Source organism: Mustela putorius, unplaced genomic scaffold (assembly GCF_011764305.1).
Source record: "Mustela putorius furo isolate JIRA1106 unplaced genomic scaffold, ASM1176430v1.1 tig00000145_pilon_pilon_pilon, whole genome shotgun sequence".
Taxonomy (NCBI): Eukaryota; Metazoa; Chordata; class Mammalia; order Carnivora; family Mustelidae; genus Mustela; species Mustela putorius.
Genome location: NW_025421294.1, coordinates 23,104,391 through 23,125,737, shown reverse-complemented (window position 1 = coordinate 23,125,737; position 21,347 = coordinate 23,104,391). Strand labels below are relative to the sequence as shown.

Below are 21,347 nucleotides of genomic sequence, written 5' to 3'. Positions count from 1 at the left end.
CTTCAACAGGAATGGCAGTAGAGATATGTAACTAGTGGACAGCTAAACTAAGAAAAGCCTTGTAAGAAATGAATCCAAGGGCCATTAGATACTCTAATGTCCTTAATATAAAGTTGTATTAAATATATATATGTACACCTATATATAAAATATAAAATATAGATACCTTAATATAAAATGAAGTGTCGTTCCTGAAGAGGTCACTGACTAACAAACTTGTTCTGGAAACAACAAAGGAAGGCTGGGTCCTGAGCTCAGAATAATCTACAGCATAAATACAGTTCAAATTTATTACAGAGGACATTATAATCCCAGCATATTACCTCCTATTGGAGGTAATATAATATTGAGCATATTACCTCCTACTGAATACACATGACAGCCCTGAAACCCTCCAAGAATATAGCAAGAATGATTCTCTTTACCTTATCTAAACAAGTGAAGTCGGAAAGAACCATTTTGTTGAAGATAACAGAGGGGGGAGAAAAATAACATCAAAAATATTTATTACAACAGACCATCTTGAAGTGAGTTTATTCTTGTCTATATAGTCACAAAACATTAACACTCTTGAATGTCCATGAAATTATCTATTAATCCTGCCTCCTTGATTTGCTTTAGTAAGAGTATAGCTAACTCCATAGGCTCTTTTGCCATCAATAGTTCCCTAAAAAGTAAGATTCTTTTTGTCTCTTCTTTGATTTAACTCTAGTAGGCTCCTTTCTATTTGAAAGCTTCTAGGGAAAGTCCTTAAAATGATGTTTTAGAAGACTGTCCCCACAAAGCAAGAACAAAGGTACAGCTTCACTCTGTTCAAATCTTACCTCTGACAGCATAGTCATGTTCCTTAAATTCAAGAATGAGGAGATCATGTCTATCAAGTGCCCTGACCTCCCTAGGGTACACATTGCCCCTACTGCCTGCAGAGGGTAGAATGGCACACTTTTCTCCTTTCCATGCCTCTCTAAGGAATCTCTCACTCCCAGCAGCATTGAAATTTTGTTCCTGTAAGCCTTGCTGTGCTAAAGTGCTGTTAAAGGGATGTTTTTTAGAGGGGAAGAGGTCTGGGAAAAAGGCCAAGATCTGAAGCCACTCTCTGAACAGAAGGGAAAGAGAAGTGCTTCTAACTGGCAAAAGACAATTTCTGTTGCCAGGATTCTTCTGTCAGTCTAGACCAAAGGTGATTCTATAAACTGTCCCCAAGGAGCTATTTCCATCTGTATAAACAAAAAAACCAAGGTCCTTGGAAGAACAGACGTGGCCATTCCTTACACGGAGGTAAGGCTTAACATGGGTCTAGTGATGTGCTGGCTTGAAAGCAGCCAACTATGGTGTGACTGAAGACAGGTTGAGTGGAGAAACTCTGCGTGTGGGAGTGTTGTTAGCAGACAGTGAGGCAGGGAGGAAAAAGGGAGCAGGCATCTCAGTAGAAGGAGTCTCGCCTTGGTTCCGAAGTTGTAGGATTTGCCGGAGCAAGGCCTTCCCTTCTTCCCGGGTCTGAAACAAAGTCAGGAAACTGTTTCAAAATATGTCCAAAGCTATTCTCAAAAACAAGTTCTAAAATGCTGATATTGAAGTGTCACGGGTCAAGGTAGCCTTTCCACTTCTCACCCATCTTCCATCCTCGGGTCACAGTAAAGATCCCAAGTCTGAGCCTAAAATCCAAACCCTTTAGTAAAGAACTGCTACTCACATCATTGAATGCACAACACTTTTGGGCACAAGTTGAAGCTTCATCCCACAGCTTGCACTTAAAATAGTACTGGGCCAAGTAGCGGAAAGCAGTGCTTTCCTCCAGGTGCTCCACTATTTCCTAGACAGGGAAAGCAGGAGTGACTGAGGTGGTCAGGATGAGATCAGCAACCTAATTCCGATGCTCATGACACATACCCCACAGGAATAGATATCTTGGATGTATTTGATGTAACACTGGGCAGCTTGTTCTGACTCAGTCAACTGTTCATGAAGCCTACAAAATAAATTGGTCTGTAAGTACAAATTGGATCTCAAAGCAAGCTAGTGATAAAAGTAAAAACACATGATATACCATACCAGAGAAGCCAACAGAAATAACAACAGCATTTCACTCCTTTCACTCACTTTGCTAGTTTCACCAGAGCCATTTTTTCCACATCTCCCACAGCATAAGCTCTCCAATAACACTGTCAAAAAAAAAAAAAAACAACAAAAAACAAAAAAAAACCTGGTCACTTTGACCAATGTCCCATATGCCATGGCCTACCACATAAAGGCCCAAGTCTTATAAGCCACCCAGAAGTGTGGATGGACTTGCAGAATGCAAAGCATTTTTACTAGACTGATAGGCACACTGATAATGTCAGTTCTTCTTTGCTTTTTAGCCTATGAGTCCATAAATACTTAAGACTTTCATATGTAGATAGATGAGCATGAAGGACAATTAAAGCAGAGAGCCCAATCGTTCATCCAAACTGCTAATTTCCGCTCCAATTCTGCAGGACCCAATTACAGGTACCTTTTTGGCTTCCACTAGTTGATTGAGTTTCTCATAACATTCTCCTAAAGCAACCAGCATACGAGAATCATTGGGCCTAAGAAAAAAGAACAGGCAGTCTGAGCAAAGCCTTTAAAAAAAATCTAAAGTCCAGGACACCTGGGTGGCTCTGTTGGTTAAGCGGCTGCCTTCAGCCCAGGTCATGATCCTAGCGTCCTGGGATAGAGTCCCACATCGGGCTCCTTGCTCAGCAGGGAGCCTGCTTCTCTCTCTGTCTCTTCCTGCCACTCTGTCTGCATGTGCTCGCTCCCTCTCTCTCTGACAAATAAATAAATAAAATCTTAAAAAAAAAAAAAAATTAAAGTCCCTCCTTAAGGAAACATCATTACCGACCACTATTTCAAATCTACACAGTGACTGACCTTTAATACAATTCTTCATATAACTGTACTATTTTGTGTTCACAATTAAACTATTAACCCATTAGAATACATTACATAAAAAATGATCAAAAAGCATACAGCACATTTAAACCCAGGTCTCGAAGAGTCAAAACCATTCATTCACTGTGATTCTTCAGTACCTATCAAAAGATAAAGGAAAGTATGAGCTCTTCTCATAAAACACATCATTCACCAGACTTACCGAAGTTGATGGGCCCGTCTATAATAATAAAGGCAATAAAATGGCATCTTAAGGATTTCATAGGTCTGTCCAAGCCCATACCAGGCTCTGTAGTCCCGTTTATTGACCTCAATGGCATGTCTATAAAATGCAAGAGAGACTGGTTAGATGGCAGAATCAAGGTTAGCGACTTATAGGGTCAAGAGAGGCTCCTAACATCACAGTAATCCCCTCTACCTCCCTCCTCAACTAGAAACTCACCTATAAGCCTGAATAGCAGCAGATGTGTTCTTCATCTCCATGTACTCATGTCCCATCAGTGTCCAGGCCCCAAGATACCGAGGATTCAATTTCAGGGCTCTCTGGAAATATAAGGCTGCTTTCTCATGCTGAGAACGCAAACTATAATAATTGCCTGATTGAAAAATAAAAAAATATATATATGAATAACTAGACAGGTAAAAATATAAGTTCACTAAAATAGCATTCCAGAGCAGACATGAAACTATAACCCATTCCCCCAAAGTGTTTGCAGAAAAGCCAATTTATACAAAGGGAACACCATCATTACCTTGGGAAATATACTGCATCTATCACACATTCTGGTTTAAAAAAAAAAAAAAAATTCCCTAACACTTAAAAGTTTTTCTTCAGTTTATTTCATCTGAATATAGCATTTATCCACATTTTCTTTTTTCCTCCATTTTTAATTTTTATTTATTTTTAATTATTATTATTATTTAAAATATTTTATTTATTTATTTGACAGAGATTACAAGTAGGCAGAGAGGCAGCAGAGGCGGGCGGGGGGGGTGGCAGAGGCAGGGGGTAGCAGGCTCCCTGATGAGCAGAGAGGCGAATGTGGGGCTCGATCCCAGGACCCTGAGACCATGATCTTGGCAGAAGGCAGAGGATTAACCCACTGAGCCACCCAGGCGCCCCTTCCTCCATTTTTTAAATTTAAAATTCAATTAGCCAACATATACATCATTTGTTTTTTGGGTTTTTTTTAAAAGATTTTATTTATTTATTTGACAGACAGAGATCACAAGTAGGCAGAGAGGTAGGCAGAGAGAGAGGGGAGGAAGCAGGCTCCCTGCTGAGCAGAGAGCCCGATTCGGGGCTCAATCCCAGGGCCCTGGGATCGTGACCTGAGCCGAAGGCAGAGGCTTAACCCACTGAGCCACCGAGGGGCCCCTACATCATTAGTTTTTGACGTAATGTTCAACGCTTCTTCTTCTTCTTTTTTTTTTTTTTTTTTAAAGATTTGATTTATTTATTTGACACAGAGAGAGACATCGATCACTGGTAAGCAGGCTGGGGGACAGGGGAAGCAGGCTCCCAGCTGAGCAGAGAACCTGATATGGGGCTTGACTCCAGGACCCTGAGATCATGACCTGAGCCAAAGGCAGAGGCTTAACCCACTGACTCACCCAGGCACCCTATGTTCAATGATTCTTAGGTTAGGTATAACACCTAGTGCTCATTACATCACATGCCCTCCTTAATTATCCACATTTTCTTAACAAAGGGTAGAAAGGGACACCTGGATGGCTCAGTCGGTTAGATTAAGTGCCTGCCTTCCACTCAGGTCAGGATCCCAGAGTTCTGGGATCCTGTCCCACATCAGGCTCCTTGCCCAGCGGGGAGCTTGATTCTCCCTCTGCTTGCCACTCCCCCTGCTTGTGTGCTCTCTCTCTCTCTCTCTCTCTGACAAATAAATAAATAAATAAATAAAATCTTTTTTTTTTTTAAGATTTTTATTTATTTATTTGATAGAGAGAGATCACAAGTAGGCAGAGAGGCAGGCAGAGAGAGAGAGGGGGAAGCAGGCTCCCCGCTGAGCGGAGAGCCCGATGTGGGGCTCGATCCCAGGACCCCAAGACCATGACCCGAGCTGAAGACAGAGGCCTAAACCACTGAGCCACCCAGGCGCCCCAATAAATAAAATCTTTAAACAAAAAACAACAATGATAAAAAGTAGGAAATGTCTGTAGTGTGTTTTAGCTTGGTAGTTTTCCAACTATATTCCTAGGTTTCAAAGAGGTCCTCAAAGGATAAAAAGGCAGAGAGCTCTGAGCTCCTCTCTTCCACAAGAATCAAAGCAGGTCTATTAGCATTGGTCCTGAAGAGAACAAGTGAAAGTTTTTGGCATTTTTGAAAGATTTTATTTGCAGAAAGGGTATAGAAGCCATCTGTCTTATGTCATTCGGGAAATGGATAAACAAAATGTATATCTCTAAACAATGGAATACTAGTCAACATTAAAAATTGGGGCGCCTGGGTGGCTCAGTGGGTTGAGCCGCTGCCTTCGGCTCAGGTCATGATCTCAGGGTCCTGGGATCGAGCCCTGCATCCGGCTCTCTGCTCAGCAGGGAGCCCGCTTTCCTTCCTCTCTCTCTCTCTGCCTGCCTCTCTGCCTACTTGTGATCTCTGTCAAATAAATAAACAAAATCTTAAAAAGAAAAAAAATCAGAATTCTCAAATCTCTGTTGTACACCTGAAACTAATATAACATTATACTTAATAATAATTAAAAAAACCCACAAATCCTGTTTCTGTTGTAGCTATGAAACAAAATGTTTCTAACAGTACAAATCAAAAAATAACCTAAATAGTCATTAGCTAGGGAGTAGGAAAAGGGAAGGAATGAAAGCTATATGTATCAACATGGCACATTTCTAGGCCAAAATACTGATTTGGCACCCAGGAAAAGGGATATAGCCCTATATAAGACCTAGGTGCTAAAGCACTGAGGATGACAGAGACATTAAATAAGTCAGAACAAGCCAAGTTTTGAGCAATGACCAAGTAAATGAGATTTGGTTGTTTTGTTTTGTTTTGTTTTATCTTATTTGGAAGAGCCAAAGTATAATGAAGGCTACAACATGCTGGGCAACCTACATTGTTATAAGTGCTTTCTAGGCATTAATTTATCTAATCCTCATGACAATTACCTGAGAGAAGGATCTACTGTTTATGCCTTTATTGAGGAAACTACAGCATAGACAGGTTAAGCCCAAAGTCACTCAGCTAGTTACTAGTAGAACCAAGATTTAAACTGAGTAGCCTGATTCCAGAGTCCAAACTTAACTACACCGTTCTACAGTATATGCTGTTATATATATTTAAGTGCTGCCTCTCAGAGATTGGGACTCCAGAAAAGACACAGAGGGAAACAATCAATTGGTATCATGACCTAAGAGGAAAAGCAAGGACTAAACAAACAGGAGATCCCTGCCACCACTCTATTCGTAAAAGAGTTCATTCTCAGTTTCTTTTCTTCTCTCCATTCTTCTTTCTCCTTTTTAATTCCTCTGAACTGGCTACAATGTGAAAGCTTAAGTATATTTTTAGCCATGAACTAATAATCCTTATTTTTAATTTTTAAGGTCGGTGGACTGAATTCAACAAACATTTATTTACCATGTCAGGCACTGTGCTGGCCATTTACAGATATACTGAGAATAAAACAGTTCATTAAGGAGTTCACCTCAAGGGGCGCCTAGGTGGGCTCAGTTGGCTAAGCATCTGCCCTCACCTCGGGTCATGATCCCTGCGGCCTGGGATCGAGCCCCACTCCCCAACTCAGGCTCCCTGCTCAGTGGGGAGTCCACTTCTCCCTCCCTCCTCCTAAGCCTCCCACCCCCCACCTTGTGCTTTCTCTTACTCTCTCTCTCTCTCTCAAATAAATAAAATCTTTAAAAAAAGAAAAGGTTCACCTCAAATGATTATTAAGAAACTGAAAAACTCCTAAATCATTACTCTTCAGATATATGTCTTCTTTTATTTTAATTGGCTCTAGGTCAAGAGGTGAAAAAAAGGATTGTTCCTTATCTCCCCAACCTCTGTTTTCTTTCTTCACGTACAAGGCACTGCTGCCCATCTGGTTACCCAGTTGTCAAATCCTGTTTCTTCTATTTCCTAAATATTTTCTAAATCTAATAGCCTTTCTCCATCCTTCCTGCCAATACCTCAGCGTAGGCTCTCATCATTATCCCTAGACTAGATTATTTCAAAAATCTCCTGGTCTCCCAGCTGGTCTCCCCGACTCTAGTCTTGCCCTTTTTCTAATTCTTCCAGCACACTGACTACAGTCATCATTTGAAAATGAAAATCTGAGAACTTTCATCACTCTCTGATTAAAAATTCTTCAGAAGACTCCTACCACTTTCAAAATAAGTTCCAAATGTTCAGCAAGGCATCAAAGACTCGTCAAGATCTGGCCCCTTTTTTAACATTTCCACCTCCCACACCATGCTTCCAGACAAGGAGCTCCTTCATGCCCAATGCCCGTTTCATACTTCAGTGCCTCTGCAATGCAATGCCCTTCCCAAGTCAATCCTTTTCCTTCCTTACTGAACTCTTTTACTTCTGCCCAGCCTTCAAGGACCATCTTCTCAAGAAGACTTCCCTAATCATACGCTAAATTAGGTATCTTTTATATGAACTCTCTCAGTATCTTTAGTTTATCTCAATCCTAACACTCAACCTATTACATTATAGTTATTTTCTTATTAGTATTCCTCAATAGGCAATTAGGGTAGGTACTACAATACAAAATACAGTGCCTGGCACTCGGAAGATGCTCAAAAGATGTTTTCTTTCTTTCTTTCTTTCTTTTTTTTTTAAGATTTTATTTATTTGTCAGAGAAAGTGAGCACAGACAGATGGAATGGCAGGCAGAGGCAGAGGGAGAAGCAGGCTCCCTGCCGAGCAAGGAGCCTGATGTGGGACTCAATCCCAGGATGCTGGGATCATGACCTGAGCCGAAGGCAGCTGCTCAACCAACTGAGCCACCCAGGCATCCCCAAAAGATGTTTTCTGAATAAAAGAAAGTTCTACCCTCATAACAGACTTTATCTTTTCTTCATAATGCTGACACTGAAAAGATCACTAACTCCCACTCTCACATTCCAATAGTTCCTGTTACATTTTTATTTTTAAGATTTTATTTATTTGACAGAGAGACACACAGCAAGAGAGGAAACACAGGCAGCAGGAGTGGGAAAGGGAGAAGCAGACTCCCTGCCGCGCAGTGAGCCCAATATGGGGCTTGATCCCATGACTCCAGGAACATGACCTGAGCTAGAGGCAGCAACTTAATGACTGAGCCACCCAGGTACCCCCTATTACATTTTTTTAATGCTTTTTTCTCATACTGAACTACAACTTCCTCAAGAGCTAGAAATAGTGAATTGATGGACTGAAATTCTATTGGTTTAAGAACTTCCTGACCTAGGGGTGCCTGGGTGGCTCAGTGGGTTAAAGCCTCTGCCTTCGGCTCAGGTCATGATCCCAGGGTCCTGGGATCAAGCCCCGTATCGGGCTCTCTGCTCAGCAGGGAGCCTGCTTCCTCCTCTCTCTCTGCCTGTCTCTCTGCCTATTTGTGATCTCTGTCTGTCAAATAAATAAAATCTTTAAAAAAAAAAATTTAAAAAAAGAACTTCTGACCTAGAAAGATACAAATGTATGATCTCAACGCCGTGTGTATGATCTCAATGCCGTGTCATCACACACCCAGCAACAGACATCTCCCTTTTGTTTCTAGGGAACCAAGGCTTTCAATCACAACCAAGCTTACTTTCATCCAAAAGTGGCTACTGATGTGTTGATGTCAACTGATTATCAGGTCATACTAGTGTATGTAGAGTACATAAGGCCATGGTTCTCAACCACAGATAAGTCTAACCCCAAGATTTGACAGTTATCTGCATACATTTTTGGTTGTCACAACTGGGGGAAGAGGTTTGGTAGCATCTACTGGGTAGTCTGCTTCTCCCTTTCCCTCCCCCCACCCCCCCGGCTCGTGCTCTCTCTCAAATAAATAAATAAATAAATGTCTTTTATTTTTATTTTTTTTTTTAAAGATTTTATTTATTTATTTGAGAGAGAGACAGTGAGAGAGAGCATGAACGAGGAGAAGGTCAGAGAGAGAAGCAGACTCCCCATGGAGCTGGGAGTCCGATGCGGGACTCGATCCTGGGACTCCAGGATCATGACCTGAGCCGAAGGCAGTCGTCCAACCAACTGAGCCACCCAGGCGTCCCAATAAATGTCTTTTAAAGAGGGGGAGTTTCTTGATGGTTTCATCCCTTGTAGTCATATTTATTCGAGAAGCCACCTCTATTCAGGTGCAATCGCAAATAAAGACTTTAGCCAAGTATGTAACAGCCTTCCTGGTAAAAGGAGCCTCAAAGCTCACTATGGGACAGTCCCTGACTGTAATGACTTCACATCAGAGTGTCTTAGAAACCAAAAGCCACCAAGGGATGTTGGGAAACTGACCTTTTTCTTTTTTAAGATTTTATTTATTTATCAGAGAGCAAGAGTGCACAATCAGGGACAGCTGCAGGCAGAGCTGGCAGAGGGAGAAGTAGGCTCCCTGCTGAACAAGGATCCCAATGCAGGATTTGATCCCTCAACACTGGGATCATGACCTGAGCCGAAGGCAGATGCTTAACCGATTGAGCCACCCAGGCATCCCATGGGAAACTGACATATTAAACACCAGGCAATGGTTATAGATATGCCAGAAATAATACTTAAAACCTGTCAAACTTTAAACCCAGCTACCCTTATGCATGGATCTGACCATCATAACCTCTATAGAGGATAACTGTTCAGAGGTCATTGATCTTGCTTATTCTAGTCAACCAGATTTAAAAGATTCCCCTAGGGGTGCCTGGGTGGCTCAGTGGTTTAAAGCCTCTGTCTTCAGCTCAGGTCATGGACCTGGGGTCCTGGGAATGGGCCCCGCATTGGGCTCTCTGCTCAGCGGGAAGCCTGCTTCCCCCTCTCTCTCTGCCTGCCTCTCTACCTACTTGTGATCTCTGTCTGTCAAATAAATAAATAAAATCTTAAAAAAAAAAAAAAAAGATTCACCTATCAAAAATGCAGACGACAGTTGGTTTACCAATGGCAGCTGTTTCATGAAAAAGGGGTAAGAAAAGCTAGGTATGCTTATGCGATAGTCAGTCTAACTCAGACTGCTGAGGCCAAAGCCCTAAAGCAAACACGTCTGCCCCAAAGCAGAATTTGTAGTCCCCACCTGTGCTTTGCAATTGGCAAAAGCCTTAAAAATATTTATACTGACTCCAAATATGCCATCCTAGTCCTATATGTCCATGGTGCAATTTAAAGAAAAGGGATTATTATCAAGCCATAAGCCCCCCATCAAATGGGCCTGAAATTCACACAAATTCAAAGGATGACCCTCCAAAACTAAATAGCCCTTAATATCCTGACTGCAATTCAAGGAGGCCCAGTATTAGATGGCCGGCTCCTGGCTGGGACTCAGTGGCTACATGACTCTAACTTGTGGCCACTGCTCCCCCAGGCTGGATAGGCCCAGGTACTCTGGGTTTTGCCTGGATGCATGGACGCATTATTAAAAGCATTACCGGGGCGCCTGGGTGGCTCAGTGGTTGAGCCGCTGCCTTCGGCTCGGGTCATGATCTCAGGGTCCTGGGATCGAGTGCCGCATCGGGCTCTCTGTTCAGTGGGGAGCCTGCTTCCTCCTCTCTCTCTCTCTCTGCCTCTCTGCCTACTTGTGATTTCTCTCTGTCAAATAAATAAATAAAATCTTTTTAAAATAAAAATAAATAAATAAAAGCATTACCAACCCAGCTAACCTTCCAAATATAAAACAATGGTGGATATGTCCTGTGTCTTGTTGGTATGACCACCTATGATCCATCTTTGTTCCCTCTTTAAGACTGGAGGATGTTGTTTGACACAAAGAAGCTCTTAATAAGTACATGGTCAAATCCCTAAATGACACTCAAGATAACATTTCTCCATTAAATACTGAAGTAATACAAATGTGTAAGGCAGCTTTACAAAATAGAATGACATTAGGTGCTTGAACTCTTGCACAAGGCAAAACCTGCACTATCATAAGAACAGAATGCTGTGCATTTATTTCAAATTATCACAAAAATATTTCTGGGTTTTTAACTGACATGAATACTCAAAATGGTGCTTTAAATGTTCTCTTTCCTTTAGCGACTGCTTTAAACTCCTGGATTGGAGGAGAATTATAGTCAACTATTAAGGATCTCTTTACTGGACTTCTTTATAGCCATACTCCTCTTAATGCATTGTCTTTTTCAGTATTTCTCTGCTTGGTGCCAAGACTACACCTACAATGACTTCACATGAACAGATGACCCCATCTACTCAAGGAAGTTCATATATGTTAACTGTGTTGGATTCAGCTGCCTCCCCTTTCATAACTCCCCTATGTGTTCCCCAACTGAACAATGTTGACCTAGGTAGGGGCATCACTACACCCCTACTCAGCAAGAAGAAGTTACAAAAGATGAGATCTTCCACCTTCCAACAACCTTGAAGATTTAAGGGTCAAAACTGTTCAGGGGGGAAATGATGAGAGAGCAGAAGACAATCTGAAGACAAAGCATAAGCTGACAGCCTACAACCTCCCCTAAACCCCCATTCCAGGGTGGGACATGTGTGATTTTCTTCCAGGAATCTCCCAACTATCTTAAAGTTAATACCTTGCTAGAGGGGAAAACAATCTTAACTTGAAAATGACAAGGCCTTCAGTATTTTATAGGTCAGTCCTCTTTAGCATATGAAAGTTCTTTTGAAACCTCCCTTTTCCTTCCCCCAACTCCAAGTATATAATCCCCACTCCTCAAGACCCCAGCACAGCAGTTCTTTCTGCCCACAGATCCTGTACCCCGATCTTTAATAAAACTGCCATTTTGGGGCTCAGTCATTAAGTGTCTGCCTTCAGCTCAAGTCATGATCTCAGGGTCCTGGTATCAGGTCTCGGGGAGCCTGCTTCTCCCTCTTCCACTCCCCCTGCTTGTGTTCCCTCTCTTGCTGTATCTCTCTCTTTCAAATAAATAAATAAAATCTAAAACAAAACAAGACAATACCATTTTGCACATGCACACACATACATCCACACCCACAAAGATGGTTCCTGAAACTATTTTTATATCAACAAACAGTGGCCACAACTTATACAATAGAAAATGACTGCATAAAAATGATGGCACATCTATGTAATCCAAATAGCTATCAAAATAATACAAATCTAGATGTACTAAATAAAATGATTGAAAAGATAAACAGTTAAAAAAGAAAAGAGGAAGTTACAAATCAGTGTTTATAATGATACAGTTTTGCAAGCAAATTATACACACATATGCACCCACACTCTCATTTTTAGTATTCACACAGAAAAATATTCTGGAGTCATGTTTACCAATCTTGGAGGAGGGATTATACCCAGTTTTTACATTCTACAGTCTATGATTTTGTTATCCTTGATGCTTTTATAGCATTATTCTTACATTTATATTACTTATTAGGAAAACAAATCTTAAAAGAAAAAAAGTAGTCTCTTACCAATTACACAGCATGTTTCTACACGATATTTATCTATCTCACAGAGGTTGTGAGCCAGATAACTCAACTCAGATTTCATGCTCTGGAAGAAAAAAGAAAGACAATCTAAGCAAGAGTGAGGAACTCCATGAACTATATTTCTCATGGCTAATGCAACCCAGTGACAATCCAATCCTGGAGATTAAAGCACAAAAGAGCTTGAACAAGAGTAAGCAAAGGAAACAGCTCACCCTGACATAAAGAAGGTTGGAGAATGTGTCCATATTTTCAATCCTATAAGGGTCTTGTTTCCTTAGCTCATTAAAAATAGATAGGGCTTTGTCAATATCTGTAGAAAGAAGATTAAAAAATTTAGAAAACAATACAGTGCTACCTTCAGGATTTGATGGTATTTCATTGTCCTTATTCACTCACCTCTGATATTGTGATAGGCAACTGCAATTTGGGAAACAATATATGAGCTCTTAGAGAAGCCCACATCAATGAGATTCTGATACTTTTGCAGGGCCTCCTCTATCAACTGCAACTCTGTGTATATATGAGCCAGAAAAAACTCTTTCATCCAGGTGTCTGGCAAAGACAGGAACTTCAGCTGCCAGCAGGAGAGAGAGGGACACACTTAATATACTTTGACCTCTCTCCCAAATGAACATCAAGGAACTATCTTTATTGTCTAAAGATATTTATCACCAAAACTATGAGAACACCTAACAATGAACACAGGGCAATTCAATTAAGTGAGCAGGACTCACAAGCACAATAGGAAGGAATGACCTAGTTGAGGAAGACTTCAAATAATAGATAGGATTTCAGGTGAGTCTTAGAGGATGGTTAGAATTTGAAAAGAAGAAAGAGAGAGGAAGAGGAAAAAAAGAACATTCTAAGCAGGGCAACAACATAAACACTGGCAAAACAATCCTGATGAGTGTACGTAAATAGGATGAAGAAACTAACCTAGTTTAAGAGGAAGCTATGTGCTCAAAAGTAGTGAAAAAATAAGACTGAACTGGTAGGGCAGGTACTATGGTGCAATAGCAAGTGGGATGCAACAGGAGACCACTACAATTTGGGGCAAGAGAATGACATAATGACATGGGTGTTTTAAGAGTAAGTTTGAAAAGAGTAAACATGATAGCTTGGGAATGCGAGTGTATAAATGGAAAAGCTAGATAGAAAAGTAGCTATTAATTACTAGTAATTCAAATCTATGTTGAAAACCAAGATAGCGAAGAAAACCAAGAGAAAGAGATGTATATAAGAAGAAAACCATGGCGAGGTCTGGCAAATGACTAGACATAAGAAGAGTAAGAGAAAGAGAACAAATATGACCGACAGCATCAAGACTGGGTATCTTGAAAAGCAGTGATGCTATCAAGAGAGCCTCTCAAGCTGGGAGGAAGAATGAGAATTTGTCAGGCAAGATCAGAAACTTGGTTTTGCATATTTTGAGTTCAGAGATAAAACAAACTTTTAATAAAAGTCTATCAGGCAGTTAGAGATAATGAATAAGAATAAACCAAGATAAGATTTCAGACACAGATTTAGCAACACATACATTGGGGGAAATCAACCAGCCTTTGGCTCTTCAAAGCCAACAAAATGAAGTGTATTATCAATTCCATTAACTACTGAAGAATGGCAAAATAAATTCTATAGACAATGTCCTCTAACAATGACTAATAAAGGGATTGCTATTGATAAAGCAGTTTCCATATACATTATTTCATTAACAAATCTATAAATCTTTATAGAGTCCTAGGACAGCCCAGAAGAGACCTTAAAAATGTTTTCAATATAATGCTTGATGTCAGAGAAACCTTTCCTATAGCATTTCTAGAATAAGGAAACAAAGTATACTAACATTTAGTTTATACAACAAGTTACAGTAGAACTCGAATATGGAAACATGAAATAAAGAGAAGATAATCTAACTACACATAAATACAACAGCAACTACCAGCCAAGAGCCAGACATTAGACTTTCAAATGAAGACTGAAATTCCAACAGTGAAAGAGATTACAGAAGGAGCAAAGACCTAGCTACAAGCAAAGGTTTAGCAAACCTCTCTCCTCTCATCCCATTACAGAATCACATAAGACTTGGAGCAGAAGTTCATTCATATAAATTTCTCAATTTACCATCTCTTTGTCTGTAATCAAGTTACAGAGTTCTAGCCAGGCTCCCCAATGCAAAGGCAAAACATGAGTAGCCTCCACAAACACATCAATGGCCTCTTTCACCAGGTCCAGTTTTCGAAGCACCACACCATATCTAGGAAGGCAAGAAACAATTACAGGAGAAGTTAATGTTTCATAACACCTCCCCTCTAACACCTCCCCTCTACTCAGGAGAAAATGTTATAGAAAAATCCAAATTACTCTGACACTTACAAATAAAGGCCAAATCCATCAAGTTCACGAGCCTGGTGTTTTTTGCTGAGCTCCACTCTCAATTCTCTAAGTGCCTCATTTTTTACTTGTCCTTTCTCCAGCGGACCTAGGGAACAAAATCTCACATCTAAGGAAAGACTGCCAATGCTCATTTCATAGATCTAGACATTCCCTTTGGCATCAACCAAAGTTACAACTGGAACTTACACCAGTTATGTAAGAATGCTGAGAAGTGGCCAACATCTTATACAATCCATTTACTTTGTTCTAGAAATTACAACTGATAAATGGTCTGCAGTCATATGTTGTTAGATCCACAGAGGTTGTTTGTTGTTGTTGTTTTAAGATGTATTTATTTATTTTAGACAGAGAGAGATAGTGTAAGTGGTGGGGGGGGTGAGGGGAGAGAAAGAGAGACAGACAGTCAGACAGACAGAATCTCAAGCAGACTCCCAGCTAAGCATGGATCTTCTAGTGGGGCTCAACCTGAGGACCCTGAGATCATGATTCAAGCCAAAATCAAGAATCAGACACCCAACTGACTGAGCTACCCAGGTGCTCCAGGCCGGCAGAAGGGTTTTAAAAATTCAAAAGTTATCAATGTTTAAAAATCACAAGCCTCAACTAAAAATCAGCGTTTTTAGCTTCAGGTTCCAAAGAATAGTGTAGGGCCAAGGGAAGAAAGTCTTGATAACACTAGGCCCACATTTCCTTAAGGTAGTCCTCAGCCGGAGGTATGTAACAAGCAGGAAGTTGTGCTCCCCAATTTGTAACAGTCCTCCTAGGTCCACTTCACACATTTATAACCTGCCTGGCTCATGTAGGCATTTAAGTGTACAACCCCTGCTTTAGTCCAAAAGATAAGGGAAAGAAATTCATACCTAGGCTATCAACTGTTTCATCATCCTTCTTCTTTTCTCCAGACTGTAAGAGAAAATCAATAGAAAAGTATTATCTCAGTTTATTTTGAAACTCATTCTAAAACTAGCAACCTGACTCCAGATAAAGGGCCCAAGTCTAACCAAATGGCAAATACTACCAGCCACTGCTTTTATTTTTTACTTTTTAGAGAGTTATTTATTTTGGGGGGGGGGGTAGAGGAAGAGTCCTAAGCAGATTCTGAGTACAGAGCCCAACATGGATTCTACAACCATGAGATCAAACCAGAATAGAAACCAAGAATCAGGGGCACCTGGGTGGCTCAGTAGTTTAAGCCGTTGCCTTCGGCTCAGGTCATGATCTCAGGGTCCTGGGATCGGGTCCCGCATCGGGCTCTCTGCTTGGCAGAGAGCCTGCTTCCCTCTCTCTCTCTCTGCCTGTCTCTCCATCTACTTGTGATTTCTCTCTGTCAAATAAATAAATAAAATCTTTAAAAAAAAAAGAAACCAAGAATCAGAGACTCAACTGACTGGGTCACCGTGGCGCCCCACAGTCACTACTTTTAAATAATTCAAGGGCTCCCAAAGGTTAAATCTGAAATAAACTGAGCACCAAACTAATTAGGTAAAGTACTAAATAACAAACAATTAAAAATATATGAATCTTTGATATTAAATAAATAAATAAATGGAGAAGAAGGGGAGGAAAAGCATAGAATGCCAAGTGGCAAGTAATAAATGTAGAGAGAATACTGGTATGGAAAATCATCACTTTGCAACATCACTTTAAAGAATACTTCAGGCAAAGGGCACCTGGGTGGCTCAGTGGCTTAAGCCTCTGCCTTCAGATCGGGTCATGATCTCAAGTCCTGGGATCAAGCCCCACATCAGGCTCTCTGCTCAGCAGGGAGCCTGCTTCCCTCCTTCTCTCTGCCTGCCTCTGTGCCTACTTATGATCTCTTTCTCTGTCAAATAAATAAATAAAATCTTTAAAAAAAAAAAAAGAATACTTCAGGCAAGAATCAACAATGACTATTTAGGTTATTGACATTTTATGGCTATCACAAAAAATAATAAATATCCCTATTCATAATCCTGTGCATATATTGAAGTATTTCTCTTTTTTTTCTTTTCTTTTCTTTTTTTTTTTTAATTGAACTATTTCTATTTGACAAGTTTCTTAAAAGAATTGTCTGGTCACAGTATTTCATATGGACATAATCTGCCAAAATTGATTTCTAAAACCTCTTTATAAACTTTTACTACCAAAATAGGGAGTCTATTGCCTCACACATTTGTCAATAATGAGTATTATCAGGGCACATGGCTGCCTCAGTCAGAAGAGCACACGACTTATGATCTTGGGCTCATGAATTATAAATAAAACTTAAAAAAATATACTGTCAATTTTTAAAAAAGATTTTATTTTTTTAAGTAAGCTCTACACCCAAAGCTCTACACCCATGAGCTCAAACTCATGACCCTGAGAGATCAAAAAGTCACATGCTCCACAGAATAGCCAGCCAGGCACCCAGTACCCTGTGGATACTGTCATTTTTAAACTTTTTTTTTGATACTTTCTTTATTACCGTTAAGTATAAAGTACATTTAACAAGAAGACTACTGCTAAACTATTTTAAAGATTAAAGTTCTCCCCCTTGGTGTTAAATATGGATGTTTCACTGAAGGCAGAATGACATCTTAAAATGGTCCTCACCAGATATCTGGAATACATGTAGAGAAAATAGGCTTTTTTGCTATTGCAGCCATGCAGGAAATGTGCTGCGCGATCATACTCCTTAACATCAAAGTAGGCTTTGGCCAGGGTGTAAGCATCCATATCCTGGGCATCCTCCTAGAAGAGAGACAAGTTTATATAAGTTTAAGTAAGTTTATATAAGACAATAAAAATTAAAATTCAAGAAGCATATTCATTAACAAAAAAAGAAGTATACCCATTAATTTCAAGATGTAAGAAAAAGTATTTTGTTCCTCCCAAAAACCTAGCACACACACATATATATATATATATTTACATATACATATATGAATAAATTATTTTTGTATATTATTTCATTACAAACTAAGGTTATGGAAATTTTTAAAAATTTTTATTTATTTATTTGACAGAGAAAAGACAGACAGAAAACGAGCAGGGGGAGGGGCAGAGGGAGAGCAAGAAGGAGGCTCCCCAATGAGCAGAGAGCCCGATATAGGGCTCTATCCCAAGACCCTGAGATCATGACCTGAGCTGAAGGCAGACACTTAACTGACTGAGCCATCCAGGTGCTCCCTAAGGTTATGGAACTTTTTTTCAAAATAAAAAGTTGGGGGAAAAAATAAAAATTTAAAAAACTAAACCAATACACTCAGAAACGTGTACTATTTCTTTAAATTTAGTGGGAGTTGCATAGACTTTAGTGTTAGGAACCTGGATTCAAATTGCAATTCCTTAAATTACTGGTTTCATGACATTAATAGGGAAGTTACTTAGTTTCTCTGAGAATTCCTTTCTTTTTTATTTTATTTTTTTAATTAAAATATTTTTTTAATTTATTTGACAGAGATGCAGGACTAGATCCCAGGACCCTGGGATCATGACCTGAGCCAAAGGCAGACGCTTAACGACTGAGCCACCCAGGTGCCCCTGAAAATTCCTTCTTTATCAGTAAAATGGAGCAAGTAGTAGAGATTTGAGGAGGAAATAGTAGAAACATCATGGAAAATGTCTAGCATTAATATCTGATATTTGCCTCTTCTAGTCTTTCAAATATGTACAAAAATGTAATATAGTGGGATGCCTGGGTGGCTCAGTTGGTTAACCGTCTGCCTTGGGCTCAGGTCATGATATCAGGGTCCTGGGATGGAGTCCCGCATCAAGCTCCTTGTTCAGCAGGGAGTTTGCTTCTCCCTTACCCTGTCTCTCCACTACAAGTGCTCGCTCTCTCGCTCTGTGATAAATAAATGAATAATGTCTTTAAAAAAATGCAATATACTGTGCAATTACTTGTGTTTTTTTATACTTCAAAAAGTTTTGACATGTTAGTATTGCAAAAGGTAGAGAACACAGACATAATTCTGTATGTAAATAAAAGAGATGATGCATATTTAAGTTAAAAAAGCATACAATCCTCACAAATTCTAGAGGTAAGTTGTTTAAAACTTTAATAACTTCATTCTCCTTATCCCTCTTGCTGCAAATATTATCAAAACAAAACCAAATATTATCAGAACCAAAACATATTCAGTGTTTCCTTCATTGTAACAAGTTCTAAATATATCCATTCAGCTTAGGAGTCTAGTGGCTTTTTTTTTTTTTAAGGTTTTTTTGTTTGTTTGTTTGTTTGTTTGTTTTTGTTTTTGACAGAGAGAGAGATCACAAGTAGGCAGAGAGGCGGGGTGGGGGCGGAGCAGGCTCCCCACCCAACAGAGAGCTGGATTTGGGACTCAATTCCAGGACCCTGGGATCATGACCTGAGCTGAAGGCAGAGGCTTTAACCCACTGAGCCACACAGGCACTCCTCTAGTGTCCTTTTTCATATCCTCTCACCATTTGCTTTTTTCCTTCCCCATCCCCTCTCATCTCCAATACCTTTTGGAGTAGGAAATACTCATGGTTTCTGGGGTTAAGAAGTGGCATCTTCAGGAAAAACGAAATGGATTATGATGAAAATCATTCAGACTACACAGACTATGTAAAAATACCTGCTATATAGATCATATGTGAAATATATTAGTATCTCATTTAATTTTCTCTATATTCCCTTAAAGTAGATACTATTATTATCTGCATTTCACAAATGAAAAAACTATGGCTCATCATATTATGTAAGTTGCCCAAAGTCACATGTGTAGCTGAGATTTGAACTATTTGAATCCAAAGCCAGTTTCACACTGTTGTTAAAACCTTTGAGTCTTCTGGGTAGTCCTGGGTGGCTCAGTGCGTTGAACCTCGGCCTTCAGCTTAGGTCTTGATCCCAGGGTCCTGGGTTCCAGTCCCATATCCGGCTCCTTGCTCTGAGGGAAACCTGCTTCTCCTTCTGCCTACCACTCCCCCTACTTGTGCGCTTTCTCTCGCTCTCACTCTCTGACAAATCTTTAAAAAAAAAAAAAAAAAATTGATCCTCCTCATCGTAAAGAACATTGGGTTGGGCTACAAAACCTTAAAAGGCTTAAGTCTTCTGAGGACTGTTTACTAATTTTCTCCAGCTTAAGTAAAGCACCACCAAATCTTTACAAAGATCAACAAACCCACACTGATAAAATCACTTAGAACATTTAGCTCCTTAAATGCTTGAATTCCCTCCACAAACATTCCTGATAAGCATTATGGTCCCATCCAGCGACAGCGCACTCGGTAACTCTTCGGTTTGATGAGGAGCGCTAGCAGAGATGGAAATCCTTACCTCTGTAATAGGCGGCGGCGGCTGCAGCTCGGCCAGAGGCAAGGCGGGGAGGGAGAAGGCCAACTCCGCGGACCTGGAACACCCAAACTGAATTAGCTCCACGGACCCCAAGGCCAAGGATCCAAGTCCAGCCCCTTTCGACCCCGACATCTCACCATTTGCTACTGTGTAGCAGGCCCCGCTCCCGGGTAAGGCCTGCGATGAGTAGCAGCTGCTTCTTAATTTCTCGCAAATTTGAGAAATCGCTGCTGGGTGACAGGACGGGGATCACCGCAGCAGTCACAGCCACCGGGACTACAGACGGACTAGCAGCCATTTTCCTGGCTCGTCACTCCAGCCAATCACCAGCGACAATACTAGCGGTCCGTCTGCACCAAAAAAGTCTGCCAGATATTGGTAGGCTTCTGCTCCAGAATGTCCAATGAGAGGTGTGACTTCTCTTGACGTCACCAAGAGGCGGGGAAAGAAGAGAGAATCCCATCTCCGATTGATCAAGAGCTACTGGGGCGGGAAAGTTAGAGAAGAAAGAGAAGATGTAGGGGGATTTTTTAAAAAGGCATTGTTTCTGGGCGGTACAAAGACGTACGAGTAAATGGAATAGTGGTTTGGGAAGCTGGGGCTGAGAGTTGGAGCAAGAAAGGGTGCAGAAGGGAAAATGCCCTGCCCCTTAGTGGTGATGCGGTTGGACGAGAGAGAGTGGTCTGTAGGCAGATTCTGTACTATTGGACGGCGAAATGATGTAAGGTCTAGCAAGGTTGCCCGGTAGCTTCTGGATTTTTCCTTGAGTAGTAGGCTATATGGCCTCAGGTGAAGAATCCTTCCTCTTTATCCACCCCAGGGGTTAAGGATAGTTAACATTAATGAGGGTTTACCCTATAACGGGTTGTCTTTTTACAAGCGTATTCTGGTTTAACCTTTAAACAGCTCAATGATAGTCGTATCATCCCAATTTTACAGACGAAATGGAACTTCAGGAAGTTTCTATCACTTTTCCAAGGAGAGAGCCTAGATTAAAAGCCAGATCTACCCCTAGGGTTCTTAAACATTATGTGGACATTTTCAACAGTTTGTTGTTGTTGTTTTTAAACTTTTCATAGTATATATGACTTTACCAGCTCTCTTGAGAATTTTTCAAATCATTTGTTATTCCTTGGGTGTTATATTTAAGTGCTTTTAAGTTAAAGTCTTTTGTTT

At 40.5% G+C, this 21,347-nt stretch overlaps 1 protein-coding gene across 1 annotated transcript; it reads right to left on the bottom strand.

Annotated features, from left to right (window-relative positions):
• Positions 1-489: 489 nt before the first annotated feature.
• Positions 490-20,511, bottom strand: CDC23 (cell division cycle 23). Its single transcript, XM_045075458.1, has 16 exons — positions 20,309-20,511; positions 20,154-20,226; positions 17,465-17,602; positions 15,751-15,793; positions 14,870-14,975; positions 14,618-14,750; positions 12,893-13,070; positions 12,709-12,806; positions 12,479-12,560; positions 3,359-3,512; positions 3,119-3,238; positions 2,495-2,570; positions 2,101-2,162; positions 1,891-1,969; positions 1,694-1,813; positions 490-1,497 (listed from the first exon to the last, which is right to left on the bottom strand). The coding sequence occupies exons 1-16, from the start codon at positions 20,467-20,469 to the stop codon at positions 1,327-1,329; spliced, it is 1,794 nt and encodes a 597-aa protein (XP_044931393.1). The 5' UTR covers positions 20,470-20,511; the 3' UTR covers positions 490-1,326.
• Between the last annotated feature and the right edge of the window lie 836 nt (positions 20,512-21,347).

Excerpts from the sequence above, each read along its gene's own strand:
- CDC23 (XM_045075458.1), bottom strand. The coding sequence starts at position 20,469 with ATGGCTGCTAGTCCGTCTGTAGTCCCGGTGGCTGTGACTGCTGCGGTG. Across the intron at positions 12,807-12,892 it reads TGCCTATCACAATATCAGAG|ATATTGACAAAGCCCTATCT; the intron begins GTGAGTGAATAA and ends TTCTTTCTACAG. Across the intron at positions 3,239-3,358 it reads GCTGCTATTCAGGCTTATAG|ACATGCCATTGAGGTCAATA; the intron begins GTGAGTTTCTAG and ends TGCATTTTATAG.